Source organism: Rhinopithecus bieti, unplaced genomic scaffold (assembly GCF_001698545.2).
Source record: "Rhinopithecus bieti isolate Rb0 unplaced genomic scaffold, ASM169854v2 scaffold_16175, whole genome shotgun sequence".
Taxonomy (NCBI): domain Eukaryota; kingdom Metazoa; phylum Chordata; class Mammalia; order Primates; family Cercopithecidae; genus Rhinopithecus; species Rhinopithecus bieti.
In genome coordinates, this window is record NW_016808491.1 from 800499 (window position 1) to 816133 (window position 15635).

The window sequence follows — 15635 nt, forward strand, 5'->3', positions numbered from 1 at the left end:
TTCTGACTTGCTGTGTAGGCTCTACACGTATTTTGATGGTTAGTTATCATCCTCAGTGGTTAAGAATTTCTAAAGATAACGTTTTGGTTCTAAGATGATCTTTCAATGGATCAACTAAAATGCAGAACTTAGATTAAAATGTGCCGTAATGCCTATCAAAGAACCCTCTAAGGATTTACATAGGAAACTCCATATAAAACCATTTAGATTGCCTTGAAAATTAGTAATCATCTGGATTATTAGACTGAGAATGTAGAAAGTTAATTTAGAGGAGAGTGCTTGCTGCATTTTCCCAAAGAACTGTTATTTAAAAGATCTTCACTTCTTTTTCCTTCTCTAATAACTGCTCCCTCTGCCCGCTGACACCTTCCTCCTCCTCCACCCCCGTGTCACCACATGGCCTCGGTTTCTCACGGCTGTGCCTGCTCCTTTCTGAGCTCACACACCCCTTCTTATTTATCCTTCAGTCTTCTTTGGGACTCTAGAATCTGGGCCATGTGCCAACTGACATTGTATTTTTATCTCAAAGTTATAAAGCCACAGGAATTGGGAATTCCACTAAAAACACTAGCAAATTATGAACTTTGATGCTGCTGAGGAAAAGGGTGTTTTTTGTTTTTTGTTTTTTCTTTTAGACACGGTCTTTCTCTGTCACTTAGGCTGGAGTGCAGTCGTTCAACCACGGCCCGCTGCAGTCTTGAACTGCTGGGCTCAAGTGATCTTCCCACCTCAGTCTCCGGAGTAGCTTAGACTACAGGTGTGTGCCATCATGCCAAGCTATTTTTTTTTTTTAATTTTTCACAGAGGCAGAGTCTCACTATGTTGCCCAGACTGGTCTCAAACTCCTAGACTCAAGTGATCCTCATGCCTTAACCTCCCAAAGTGTTGGATTATAGGCATAAGCCCCCGCACCTGGCCTATTTTTAAAATTTTTTATGTATATCTTTTAGAGATGGGATCTTGCTCTGTTGCCCAGACTGGAGTGCAGTGGTATGATCATAGCTCAGTGCAGCCTCGAACTCTGGACTCACGTGATCCTTCCGCTTCAGCCTCCCATGTAGCTGGGATTACAGGCATGAGGCATTGCACCTGGTCTCCTTGCTTTAAAAAGTTTTTTTGGGGGGGGTAAAATACACATAATATAAAATTTACCATTTAACCATATATAAGTGAACAATTTAGCACCACTAAGTACATTCACAATGTTGTATAACCATCACCACTATCCATTTCCAGTACTTCATCATCATCCCAAATGGAAACTTTGTACCCTTTAAACACTAACTCCTCATTCCCTCTCCCTCTAGACTCTGGTAACCTCTATCTGCTTTCTGTCACTAGGAATTTGCCTACTCTACGCACTTCATCTATGTGGAATCATAATATTTGTCTTTTTACATCTGGCTTCTTTTGCTTAGCATGTTTTCAAGGTTTACTCATGTTGTAGCACGTATCAGAATGTGATTCCTTTTTAAGGCTGAATAATATTCCACTGTATGGATGGATCACATTTTATCCATTCATCTCTTGGTGCAGCCTCTCTGCTTTCTGCTTATCAAGCTCCTTTTCATGTTTCAAGTTTCACTTTAAATGTCACCTCTGGGGTCAGGCGCGGTGGCTCATGTCTGTAATCCCAGCACTTTGGGAGGCCGAGGCTGGTGGATCACGAGGTCAGGAGATCAAGACCGTCCTGGCTAACATGGTGAAACCCCGTCTCTACTAAAAACAAAAAAAATTAGCTGGACGTGGTGGTGGGCGCCTGTAGTCCCAGCTAATTGGGAGGCTGAGGCAGGAGAATGGTGTGAACCTGGGAGGTGGAGCTTGCAGTGAGCCAAGATTGTACCACTGCACTGCAGCCTGGGTGACAGAGCAAGACTCCGTCTCAAAAAAAAAAAAAAAAGTCACCTCTGTCATTACTCTCTTTCTTAGTACCCAGTAAGTAAGTATATTATTTATGATTGATTTCATGGCTTTCATTAGTCTCCCCTACTGGACTGTAAATCGGGGAGCTCAGCGACCATACAGCCTTCTTTAGCAGTATCTCACCAGGACATAACACAGTGCCTGGCATACTCAAGGCCTGTAGAAGCACCTTGAGGTCCCCTCAAAAGGTGCTGCAGATGATGGCAGTCACTGTGGAATGGGCTCCTTAACTGCCATTCCAGCTTATCATGTGGCTGAGCCTTGTAGAAACCCTTGCCCCCTTTTTTGTTTTGTCCCCAAGCTTAATGTCCTTTCCCAGTTCCGAACCTCCTTGCTTTGTCTTCTAGGCCTTCATGCTTGCTTCTCTCTTGGCATGACATCTCTAGGCTTTGATAAAGCAGAAACAGAGACCTTGGGGCTGACTCCTCGTTTCCCCCATTACCTCTGTGTATGGCCCTTATAGGGTGGATGGCCCAGCATGGTGGGCTGATTACAGAAGCAGAATTTCTCCTTTGAGTTGGTCAACAGGGTGGGACATGGTTTCCAAAGTCCATTAATAGCAGAGCCTGATTCTGTAGAGGTGGCCAGCACTTTAACATGTGTAAGGTTAATAGATTGGTATTATTTCCCATTTCACAGAGGAGTTTAAGGACCAGGATAAGGAAGTCACTTACTGTAATGCACGAGCTTATGCACCAAGATGAGAGCCTGACGCACTTTTCTAGAAGGCAGCCCCAGTCAGCGTACCCTGGAGATGGGAGGTGATGATAAAAAAACTGGAGGGCGCTAGGAGAGGGGTGCTGAGACAAACACACCTTCACGCACAGTGTGGTCTAGGACCTGGCCAGAAGGGTATTCATTGTTGCCGAGTCAACTCTTCGTCTTTTGAGATTTTTCTTAGTAGGGCCTGATTTATCTCTACAAAAGTGGAAAGAGTTTGAAAAAGCTTTGACATAAATTGTACCACAATTTAGTGCATTCAAATGAAGAGTGGCAGATAAGCTTCATTATATGGCTGCCTGTGGAGTCTTAGTGCTGGTGTGAAAAGGATCCTGAGACCACATCCAGACTTAGCACAGACCAATGCTGTGATTGACTAATGATGCCACCATGGCTGAGGGAGGAGTGAGTGAGGGCACATTTACCTTGTGTATAGGATCTGTGTTCCAGGTGATAGGATGTTTGCTCATTTGAAATACATTTTCTGGACTGGGCATGGTGGCTTACACCTATAATCCTAGCACTTTGGGAGGCCAGGAAAGGAAGATTGCTTGAGGCCAGGAGTTCAAGACCAGCCTGGAAAACATAGTGAGACCTTGTCTCTGCAAAAAAATAAAAAATTGTCTGGGTGTGATGGCATGTACCTATAGTCCCAGTTGCTCAGGAGGCTGAGGTAGGAGGATCGCTTGAGCCCAGGAGTTCAAGATTACAGTGAGCTGTGATCATGCCACTGTACTCCAGTGTCGGCAACAGGGGAAGATCCTGTCTCTAAAAACTTTTAAAAAATAGATGAATAAAATTAAAAATAATTAAATACATTTTCTGGCACCTCACAATATACTGATCTTTTAACACATTTTTTAGAACTGCATTGACTTATCCATTGCATGCAGCAGTTCTGCTGGGTTACACTTTTGCCAAGTAAATGCCATTAAAATATGTCTCCATATTTGTAAATGGTTGAAGTCATTTGAGTGTGCTGAATGAGTGATGCCATTGGTTATAAGGCTGCCAATAGTCGGGATGGTACATGAGCTTTTGGCTCAGAAAGACCCGTGTAAGTTTTGTCTTAGCCACTAACTAGTTGTGCAACGACTCTGAACCTCTCTAAACTCCAGTTTCCTTTCGTGGAAGGGAATAAAATGGTGTTTATCCCTTAGAGCTATTGTGAAGATTTAATGGGATAATGAATAAAGCCCTTGGCCTTGTGCATAATGCAGAATAGGTGTGGCTCAATGTCACGGTCATGAATAAGTGGGCCATTTTCTAGTGAGGAGTGGCAGGTCTCCTTATCAAAAATGTAAGATCTTTCTGAAACTTCTTACTATAAAATGAGAAAGTCTAAAGTTCTTCAGTTTTAACTTTACCTTATTTATTTGTTTTCCATTCAGACATTCTATTTACAACTAGAACATTAGAATGAAGAGTTTTAATGTTATATTTTGATAAAAAGAAATATTCATATGCAGCTCAAAGCATCAATAAACATTATTGTTACTTCTGCAAATGGAAGATCCTTACAAGAGATCTGCTAAGCCCTTTTTTTCTCCTAACATTCATGCTTTTATGCACCCTACCACCTCCTCTGCAGTTTCTGAAGTGGTTAGATTCCAGTTGTTTCCATACTGGACACTATCTATTGATGATAAGTGTTATGTGAAAAGGAAAATTTTCTTTTTCCTCCAAATGAGCTTTCTCTATGAATACGATCTGAAGAAAATATATTTTTAGTCAAGGCTAAAGTTCATGGAAGAATTTAGAATACAAAATGCATCAAAAAGTAATCTGTTTTTCTTTCTATTGCCTTAAGAGCAAGTAGACTTTTGGGTACTAATGAGCTCATTAGAGCAGTTAATAAACTACTCTTGAGAATGTGCTCCATACTATAACCCTCCCATTTTTCTTTTATGCTTGCAGTAACATTTTCTTTTCTTTTCTTTTTTGAGACCGAGTTTGCTCTTGTCGCCCAGGCTGGAGTACAATGGAACAAACTTGATTCACTGCAACCTCCGCCTTTTGGGTTCAAGTGATTCTCCTGCCTCAGCCTCCCGAGTAGCTGGGATTACCGGCGCCTGCCTCCACACCTGGCTAATTTTTGTATTTTTAGTAGAGATGGGATTTCACCACGTTGGCCAGGCTGGTCTCAAATTCCTGGCCTCAGGTGATCCTCCTGCCTCGGCCTCCCAAAGTGCTGGGATTACAGGGGTGAGCCACTGTGCCTGGCCACATTTTTTTTTTTTTAATAATTTCAACTTTTATTTTAGATTCAGGGGGCACATGTGCAAGTTTGTTACAAGGGTATATTGCGTGATGCTGAGATTTGGGATATGAATGATCCTGTCACCTATGTAGTGAGCATGGTACCCAACAGTTAGTGTTTCAACCCCCTTCCTCCCTCCTCCCTCTATTTGTCCCCCATGTCTATTGTTCCCACCTTTATGTCCATGAATACCCAATGTTTAGCTCCCACTTATGTGAGAGAACATGTGGTATTTGATTGTCTGTTCATGCATTAATATGCTTAGAATATTAGAATTTTCTGTTCCTGCCTTAATATGCTTAGGATATTAGAAGTGGCTTCCAGCTGCATCTATGTTGCTGCAAAGGACATGATTTTTTTTTATGGTTATGTAGTATTCCATGGTGTACATGTACCACATTTTCTTTATCCATTCCACCATTGATGGGCATCTAGGTTGATTCCATGTCTTTGCTATTGTGAATAGTGCAGCGATTAACATACAAGTGCATGCATCCTTTTGATTGAATGATTTATTTTCTTTTGGATATATACCCAGTAATGGGATTGCTGGGTTGAATGGTAGTTCTGTTTTAAGCTCTTTGGAAAGGAATTTGGAGATTTCTCACGGTGACTGAACTAATTTACGTTCCCACTGACAGTGTATAACCATTCCCTTTTCTCTGTAGCCTTACCAGCATCTGTTGTTTTTTGACTTTTTAATGATAGCCATTCTGACTGGTGTGAGATGGAATCTCATTGTGGTTTTGATTTGCATTTCTCTGATGATAAGTGATGTGGAGCATTTTTTCATATGTTTCTTGATTGCTTGTGTGTCTTCTTTTGAGACATGTCTGTTCATGTCTTTTGCCCACTTTTTAATGGAGTTATTTGTTGTTTGCTTGTTGAATTGTTTAAGTTCCTTATAGATTCTGGATATTAGACCTTTGTCAGATGCACAGGTTGCGAATATTTTATCCCGTTCTGTAGACTATCAATTTCCTCTGTTGATAGTTTGTTTTGCTGTACAGGCTCCTTAGTTTAATTAGGTCCCGCTTGTCAACTTTTGTTTTTGTTGCAATTCCTATTGAGGACTTAATAATAAACTATTTCCAAAGGCTGATGTCCAGAATGGTGTTTTATAGTTTTTCTTCCAGCATTCTTACAGTTTGCACTCTTATATTTAGGTCTTTAATCCATCTTGAATTAATTTTTATATATGGTGAAAAGTAGGGGTCCAGTTTCATTCTTCTGCATATGGCCAGCCAGCTAGCCTAGCACCATTTATTGCACAGGGAGTCCTTTCCCCAATGCTTGTTATTGTTGACTTTTCTTGTGGAAGATGTGGCTTCATTTCTGGGTTCTCTATTCTGTTCCATTGGCCTCTTGGCCTATGTGTCTGTTTTTGTACCAGTACTATGCTGTTTTGGTTACTGTAGACTTATAGTGTAGTTTGAAGTCTGGTAATGCAATGCCCCTGGCTTTTTTTTTTTTTTTTTCAGACATGAGGTCTCAGTTGTGTTGCCCAGGATGGAGTGTGGTGGTGCAATCATGGCTCAGTGCACCCTCAAATTCTTGGGCCTAAGACATCTTCCTGCCTCTGTCTCCCGAGTAGCTGGGACTACAGGCATGGGTCACCATGCTTGGCTAATTAACATAAACTTTTTTCTTTTTTTTTCTTTTTTAAGAAACAGTGTCTTAACATGTTGCCCAGGCTGGTCTTGAACTGCTGGGCTCAAGTGATCCTCATGCCTTGGCCTTCCAAAGTACTAGGATTATAGGAGTGAGCTACTGCGCCCAGCCTTGTTCTTTCTGCTGTATAACATTTTCTAAGTTCAACTTGCTAGATATTGAGACATTAGATTCCAACCTCCATCATGAGTGATATGTGTAATTTAGTGCCCAAGGGATCCTGGAATGAGGGGCCAACCTCAACAGTCAGATTCATGGTTATATGCAGACATGCTGCAAGATGCATGAAACTTTGTTGAAGATTCCTTAGACCATGTTACTTACATGGGAACATCACAAAGATTAATGTTTAAAATAATGTTTGTAATTCAAAGGACTGCAGGGGATATTTAAAAATACAGGGTATATGCATAGCCCAGAAAGAGCTTACCATTTAGTGGGGGAGAGAACACTTTCACAGATGAAACAAATGAAGAAACTATAGGTATTGCGCTGAATTATCTGATTTGGAACGTAAGCATTGTGCAGACCCTGGTGTTAATGTGCCTGGACTGTTTAGGCCCTTACAACCTACCACATTCCACTAATTTCCAACTGATGTGCTAGCCTTCTGATCGGATTCCAAGGCACGCTAGAGACTTATTTCTGTTATTGTTGGGTAAAGATGAAAACTGACTCGAATGTGATTTTCTTCAGTTTTTAGCACCTGCTTCTGCTCTTTGGCAAAGCTTTACATATAGCACTGCTTATTTTTCTGGGGAGATTTTATTTTGGGGTCAGTATCAGTAAGTGGAATGGGTCCATCATTCATTCCTCTAGCAGATGGCAAAAAGTCTGCCTGAATTTATTGGCATTGTTGGTCACTTTTTTTCTTTCTCAGCTTGTTATTTATTGATCTCTAAACAGTCTTAGATGGAGCCTTTATATTACTAGATTCTTTCTGTCATCAATCTATGTTATTGTGCTGATGTGTATAATAAACGGCAGCCAATATGGGTGACATTTGTGATACAGTCAGTTGTTGATTAGATGCCGTAAGTTGCCTGTACCTTTCATCAAAGAAATTTCCTTCTGGACTATTTCCTTGGTAGAATATGAAAGCTGGCCCTGTGGATAAACATTTTTATCTTCAAGATATGAGATATAAGTTATATTATAAATTTGGCCCTTGAAACCAGCACAATACATTCTCCCCCACTCCCCTGGGAGTCCTATTTTGAAGCTCATTATTTGAAAAAATCACAGACAATGGGAGAGTAAGGGAAAATTCCCAGCCATGCTCATAATTAGTTGACTGTATTTCTGATGCAGATGCAAACGTTGTTACTTAATAACGTAATTAGCCAGAAAAACATGTGCTTTAATGAATGCCCCTATGCATATGCAATGCAAATTTGTGCTGCTTATTTTTTCTTCCTTGGGAGTATAAACTGCTTTTAAATGTTTATTTCCTTGTGATAGTACGAGTTTTGGGGTCTTTTAATGTATGAAATAGGATTATATTTTTATTTCCCACTGTGGCCTCTGTTGGATTGATTTTTGAGTATTTCTTAGTAGGAACTACCTACTTTCTTGGATGCCATTTGGTCTGAGCAGAAGTGGCAGTAGTTGGGAATATCTGTGACGGGGTCATGTTCTAGGCAAGCCCCAGGCCAGACTCTAATGTCATACATAGGGTTAAACATCAGGCCCAAGAAGGTTTCAGGGAGTCACAGAGCTACAGAGAGACATCTATTTCCAGCAGTCCTCTTGCTCTTGGAAAGTTGTTGGAGACAAGATTGGGCAGGAGGCGTTGTCATCGAACCCTTCCAGACTGACTTGAATGCTTATTCAGGCAACCTTTTCTCTTTAGGTTTTAGCCAACCTATAAGGTTAAAGAACCGAGTCAGGGCCTAGGTGGAGCCTAGGTGAAGCTTTGTGGTGAAGCTGCCCAGGTTTACTGGACCTGGACTTTGAGGTCACACAAACCACAGTTTGAATATCAGCTCTTTTACGAGTGATGTGACTTTGAATGTGACGTAAGCTCTTAGGGCCTCCATCTTCCTATCTGTACACTATATGAGAAAACCCCACCTACCTTGGAGGATTTTCTTTTTTGTTTTTGTTTTTTCGGGACAGGGTCTCTGTCACTTAGGTTGGAGTGCAGTAGTGTGATCTTGGCTCACTGCAGCTTGCACCTCCTGGTCTCAAGTGATTCTCCCACCTCAGCCTCCCGAGTAGCTAGGACTACAGGCACAAGCCACCAATGCCTGGCTAGTTATTGTATTTTATTTTATTTTAAAATTTTTTTGTAGAGATGGGGTTTTGCCATGTTGCGCAGGCTAATCTTGAATTCCTGAACTCAGAGTGATCTGCCCTCCTCAGCTTCCCAAAGTGCTGGGATTACAGGCATAAGCCACCTCACCTGGCTACTTTGTAGGATTTTCTGTTGGAATAAATAAGGTATTGTGTATCTAGTAGACTACCTTGTGTTTGGGAGTATTTCAATGAATGCTATATTCTCTCTCTTTCTCTCTCTCTTTCTTCCCTTCCCTTCCCTTCCCTACCTTTCCTTCCTTCCTTCCCTTTCCTTCCTTCTCTTTCCTTCCTTCCCCTTCCTTCCTTCCTTCCTTCCTTCCTTCCTTCCTTCCTTCCTTCCCTTCTTCCTTTCTTTTCCTTTCCTTTTCCTTTCTTTTCTTCCTTTTTCTTTCATTCCTTTCTTTTCTTTCTTTCTTTTCCTTCCTTCTCCTTTCCTTCTCCTTTCCCTCTCTCCTCCCTCTCCTTTCCTTCTCCTCTCCCTCTCCCTCTCCTTTCCCTCTCTTCTACCCTCCCCTCCCCTCCCCTCCCCTCCCCTCTCCTATCCTTCTTTAATTTCTGAGATGGAGCCTCACTCTATTGCCCAAGCTGGAGTGCAGTGGTGCAATCTTGGCTCACTGTAACCTCTGCCTCCTAGGTTTGAGCGATCCTCCTTCCTCAGCCTCCCAGATAGCTGGGATTACAAGTATGCGCCACCACACCTGACTGATTTTTATATTTTTAGTAGAGATGGAGTTTCAGCATGTTTGCCAGGCTGGTCTTGAACTCCTGGGCTGAAGCAATCCTCCTGCCTTGGCCTCTGAAAGTGTTGGGATTACAGGCGTGAGCCACCATGCCTGGCTGAACGCTATTATTATTAAAATTATTGAGGCCTGAATAACTTTCTTATAATTCCCTGCCACAAGATTGATACTGGTTTTTGTGGGGTTTTTTTCTCAGCTCTCATGTACTTGGTGTTTGGTGCATGTGAATTACCTGTGTTGGATAATAAATATAGAAGTAATATAGTAATATAATAAATATAGAAGTATAGAATATGTCTGTCCTGTTATTTGGACGTAGGATCTAGTGATGTCTGGTTTCTTCCTGAGGGGCTGGTGGCATATCATAGCAGCATTTATTGCATCTTGAACTGTGATAAAGTAGTAGCAAGCTATCAATGAACAACGGTGTAAAACGTATGTTTTTAAGCGGGCCTTGCGGAGGTACAAGAATTATAAGACAAAAACTCTGTCCTTGAGGAACTGTCCATATATTTGGGAAGATAGGTATGTATTCATAAAAAGACACTAAATCTGCGAGGCATGAAATAAAGGTCATATGAACAGTATAGATAATACTTGTATAAGAATAGATAATACTCGGCTGGGTGATGGCTCACGCCTGTAATTCTAGCACTTTGGGAGGGCGAAGTGGGCAGATTTCATGAGCCCAGGAGTTTGAGGCCAGCCTGGGCAACATGGTGAAATCCCATATTTACAAAAAATACAAAATTTAGCCATATGTGGTGGTGCACGTGTGAGGTCCCAGCTACTTGGGAGATTGAGCTGGGAGGAGCACTTGAGCCCAGGAGGTCGAAGCTGTGGTGAGCTGTGATTGTGCCACTGCACTCCAGCCTTGGCGACAGGAGTAAGGCCCTGTCTTAAAACAAAACAAAAATCCCAAAACAACAGAAAGAATAGATAATACTCTATACTTCCTATATCTCTAAGTAATAGTCTCTAGGTAATAGTCTTGTTCCACCCCGCTTCTCACCCTCACATCCAAACTATCACCATGAACATTCAGTTCTGCTTCCAGAATACATCGCAAATCCATCTCTTCCTTCCATTTCCATCCCCTCTGAAGTCCATCCAAGAAGTCCATCTCTCGATTGAACTACTGCTGTAGACCCTGGCTGATGTCTTTTTTTTTATTCCTATTCTTCTCCCAACCTTTCTCTACCTAACAGCCGAAGTGGTCTTTTAAAAACCTAAATCAGATTTTTCATTCCCATACTTAAAACCCAACAAGAGCTTCCATTGCTTTTAAAATAAAGCCCAAGATATTTAAGGCCCTGTGTGGTTTGGCTCTGCTTTTTTCTCCGTCTTCATCTCATGCCGGTCTCCCTCTCACTAACTAGGCTCCTGCCACACAGGTTGCTTTTCCCTTTTTGGAACCCACCAAGAGCTTTCTTACCTCAGGGTCTTTGCATTGGTGCTTTCATTTGATTGAAATATTCTTCCTTCGGTCCCAAACATTGCTGGCTCATTGCCATCCTTCAGGTCCTAATGTATGTATTATTTCTTCAGAGAGTTCAGATCATTCTGACTACTACTCTATTTAAAAAGTTTTTCTAGGAGGATCACTTGAGGTCAGGAGTTTGAGATTAACCTGGCCAACATGATGAAACTCTTGTCTCTTCTAAAAATACTAAATTCACTGGGTATGGTTGCAGGCACCTGTAATCCCAGCTACTCAGGAGGCTGAGGCAGGAGAATTGCTTGAACCCAGGAGACGGAGGTTGCAGTGAACTAAGATTGCACCACTGCACTCCAGCCTGGGTGACAGAGTGAGACTTCATCTAAAAAAAAAAAAAAAAAAAAAAAAAAAAAAATTGTAGGCCGGGCATGGTGGCTTATACCTGTAATCCTAGTATTTTGGGAGGCTGAGGCAGTGGATCGCTTGAGCTCAGGAGTTCAAGACTAGCCTGGACAACATGGTGAAACCCCATCTCTACTAAAATTACAAAAAAATTAGCTGGGCATCGTGGCGCATGCCTGTAGTCCCAGCTACTTGGGAGGCTGAGGCATGAGAATCACTTGAATCCGGGAGGCAGAGGTTGCAATGAGCTGGGATCGTGCCACTGCACTCCAGCCTGGGCAACAGAGTGAGACTGTCTCAAAACAAACAAACAAACAAACAAAAACAAAAATAAACAAAAAACAAAAAAACTTTTTTTGAAGCTGAGGCCGGTAAGATCACTTAAGTTTGAGAGTACGAGACCAACCTGGGCAATATAGAGAGACCCTGTCTCTACAAAGAACTGAAAAATTAGCTGGGCATGGTGGTCCATGCCTGTGGTCCCAACTCCTTGGGAGGCTGAGGTGGGAGGATTTCTTGAGCCCCGGAGGTCAAAGCTGCGGTGAACTGTGATGGCGCCACTGCACTCCAGCCTGGGCAGAGTTGGAACAACATTTTCTTTTCTTTTGAGATGGAGTCTCACTCTGTTGCCCAGGCTGGAGTGTAGTAGCACGATCTCAGCTCACTGCAACCTCTGCCTCCTGGGTTCAAGTGATTCTTGTGCCTCAGTCTCCTGAGTAGCTGGGATTATAGGCGCACATGCCACCACGCCCAGGTAATTTTTGTATTTTTGGTAGAGATGAGGTTTTGCCATGTTGGCCAGGCTGGTCTCAAACTCCCGGTCTCAAGTGATCTGCCTGCCTCGGCCTCCCAAAGTGCTGGGATTACAGGTGTGAGCCACCATGCCCAGTCAACTTTCGAGAAGCTGTGGGTGTAGGGAAAAGAATACAACTGACATGTCTTCAACTCCTGGCCATCCCATAATTGCCTGTGTAACTTTGAACGTATCATTCAATCATTCTGAGCTGTCTTTGCCTGTACCGTGGGGAAAATAACCCTTAACATGGATGGGTATTATGAATAGTAATGCTTTATACTTAGGATCTGTTGGAATGCATATGATGACAAATGGTAGCCATTGGTACCAGGATTTCATTCAGATTCTCAGCTGAGGGTGTGCACCAAAATCAAATTTGGAGCTTTGTAGAAATTTGGATACCAAGAACCCAATTCAGTACTACTGAATCAGAAGAGTTATCTCTGGGTGGGTGTGGGACTGCAGTACATGCATTTTTCTAAAGCTTCCCAGGGGATTCAGATGTATAGCTGTTAGAATCATGCATTTAATCCAAGCCATGCTGGAATCCTCTCTAAATGTCTCTTGCTGAGGGACTGTCCAACTTGAATAGCTCTGTTAATGGGGAACTCACAGAGCCACAGGTCCAAGCTGCTTCCTAATAGGGCATCCACCTGAGCCTTTGAGCCTTAATCCTTAGATAACAAGTTATTGATTTCTTATCAATTGGGTAATATTTGTTATTAATTTTTTAAAAAAATCTTGCAGTCCCAACCAAAGTCATCATGCCTTCCATTATTCTTGGTCACATCCAAGATGGAAGCCAATCTAGTTATCTTTTGTACTTTTATCCCTTTTGTGTTTGTGCTTCTCCCCTAATCCAATGACTTGCGCTGGGTTCCCTCCCAGACTTCTCCACTGAGCACTTTAACATTCCACCTTTAGTGTACACGAACCTATACCTCCAACCTCTTTAGCGATGGCCCCTCTACTTCCTGCTGTAACTGAACTCTGTCTTAAATTAGAAGATGTTTCAGGTGTCAACAATGTGACTAGGCAGTCTTATGAAACATTAACCATCTCTTTGGTTGGTTGCTTGTGTACACACAAATATATTCATTCTTGGAATGTCTTGGGCCATTAAATACACCTGAAGGTTTGATGCTGGGAAAACATGATGAGGGCCAAGGAGTCTTGTGTCTGGTGAATATGCATGAAAAGGGAACCAAAGCTCTGTGGGCAAACCTGGGACATGAGAGGTAGACAGGGTTGGAAATTAGATGAGATCCTGCTCTGGGAAACCTCCCTCCTAGAAATAACTCTGGGGTCCTGCACCAGACCAAGCATCCACAATGGAATGGAAAAGAGTGCAATTCCATTAAATCCACACATTCTGTATCAGAGGCTCATTTAAAAGAAGCCATCTATTTCTAAGGCCAAGGATGGCTGGTGGGGATATGGGAACAGATTATATGATTTTCTCTAGTTTGAATGCTGTTATCTCAATAAAAGGACTTCTGTTTAAAAAGGCTGGATGTCAGGAGGGCTTAATTGTCTTGACTTTCTACAGATTGGGGAGAAAATCACAAATCAGAATGAATGCCTTGTTTTCTTTTTTTTTTTGTCTCACCATAGAATAACAGATTTTTTTTTTTCTTTCTGTGTTTAGGTATAACTGGGACTATTGGTGACATTTGAAATTATTACAGCCGTCTTATTTTATATTTATTATACTTTTTCCATGAGCACTATCGCGTGATATGAAACATTAGTACGCTTTACTTCCTCCCTTCAACTCATTGCTCTGGTTTTATTGAAATAATTTAAAATTATATTTTTATTATTATTTTACATTGTTCAACGTTTAGTTCTAGAATCCTTTACTAATAGTTATGTCAAGCTCTACAATCACATTTAAATGATTATGGAGACATCCATACATCTTGCTGATTTCATTGTTCCATGGTGTTTTTTCTAAAACCTGTCTGTGCTGCACTTATTCTTACGATATTTGTTCTGATTCATCTTTTTAATTTTTTTTCCCAGAAAAGATACATGGGTTGATTTTAAAAGTTCTGAAATATCTAAAATGACTTTCTTGGGCTCTTAAGTGAAGTATAGTTTGACTGGGTCTAGAATGGTCATGTCATAATCTTTTACCTTTAGATAGTTCTCTGTAAATATTTGTCTTTTAGTAGTCAGTTGTAGGGAAAAAAATTTCATATCAATTTTGTAATTCCAAGTTTATCTCCTCCTGTGCAACTGACTTTTTTCTTTGAAAGGTGCATATAAGTTGAATCTTTAGGCGATAAATACTTTCTCCATTAATTTGCTTTAAAAAGTTCAGAGATTTTGAATATATTCTATTTAACAATCAATTGGCAATAATTGCTACAATTGCATTATCATCTACTCTGGGGTTGATGATCTGAAGATGCATAGGAAATGTACCAGAGAACTGTAATATTTAAAAGAATGCTAAGATATATTATTTCATAGATCAATGAATTCTTTATAAGTAAGTAATCTCATAATTTGACTATTCTCTATGTGTGCATGTTTAGAAATTTTATTAAATTCAGACATACTTATATTGGATTATTTGATGGGGTTAGTGTTTTCTCTTTTCCTGTTTGAGTGGCCTCTATCACTATTAAATATTTATTTTAAAGATATGAATTGTAGGGTTGGAAGTCAGGGCTTATAACCAGTGCTGTGTTGGTTTCCAATGCAGAGATCGACTGTGGCAACCCTCCAGAAATGCGGCACGCCATCTTGGTAGGAAATCACAGCTCCAGCCTGGGCGGTGTGGCTCGCTATGTCTGTCAAGAGGGCTTTGAGAGCCCTGGAGGAAAGATCACTTCTGTTTGCACAGAGAAAGGCACCTGGAGAGAAAGCACTTTAACATGCACAGGTACAGATTCTGTTCTTCTGGGCTCCTGCTACCCAGGAACAAAACATCCAGTGGGAGCCGAGGGCCTAAAACTGTCTGATTGCTGCTTCACTCTACATACTGCATCCAGCTCTGCCATTTACCTGGTTGTGCACCTGGCTTTAGATTTGTCAGCTAAATCCTGAAGATTTAGAGGGTGGTTTGGAAAAATAAGTTGGATGGAAAATGTTATGCATCCATCTTTTGAGACTCACCTTAAATCGCTGTGATTCCTGTCCCCTCTGCTTGACTGGCTGAGACATTTTTCTCCATGAACCATTTTCTCAGAGGGGCATACTCCTAACTTAACACCTGTTGACTGTTTTTCAGAGAAAAGGTGGTATGATGAAAAATGGCTTTTTAATGTTTATTGTGTTAACACACATAACACATAAAATTTATCATCTAATATAGTTTCATTTCTTTTTTTTGAAATGGAGTCTTGCTTTGTCACCCAGGCTGGAGTGCACTAGCGC

General features: G+C 41.3%; 1 protein-coding gene across 1 annotated transcript in view; it reads left to right on the forward strand.

The window, feature by feature from the left end:
- The window catches only part of SUSD1 (sushi domain containing 1), a 52331-nt gene extending 37026 nt beyond the window's left edge, over window positions 1-15305 (forward strand). Inside the window, exon 7 of the mRNA XM_017886744.1 lies at window positions 14962-15305. Coding sequence (XP_017742233.1) covers window positions 14962-15305 — 344 coding nt within the window. The remainder of the gene's footprint in view (window positions 1-14961) is intronic.
- The last annotated feature ends 330 nt before the right edge of the window (window positions 15306-15635 follow it).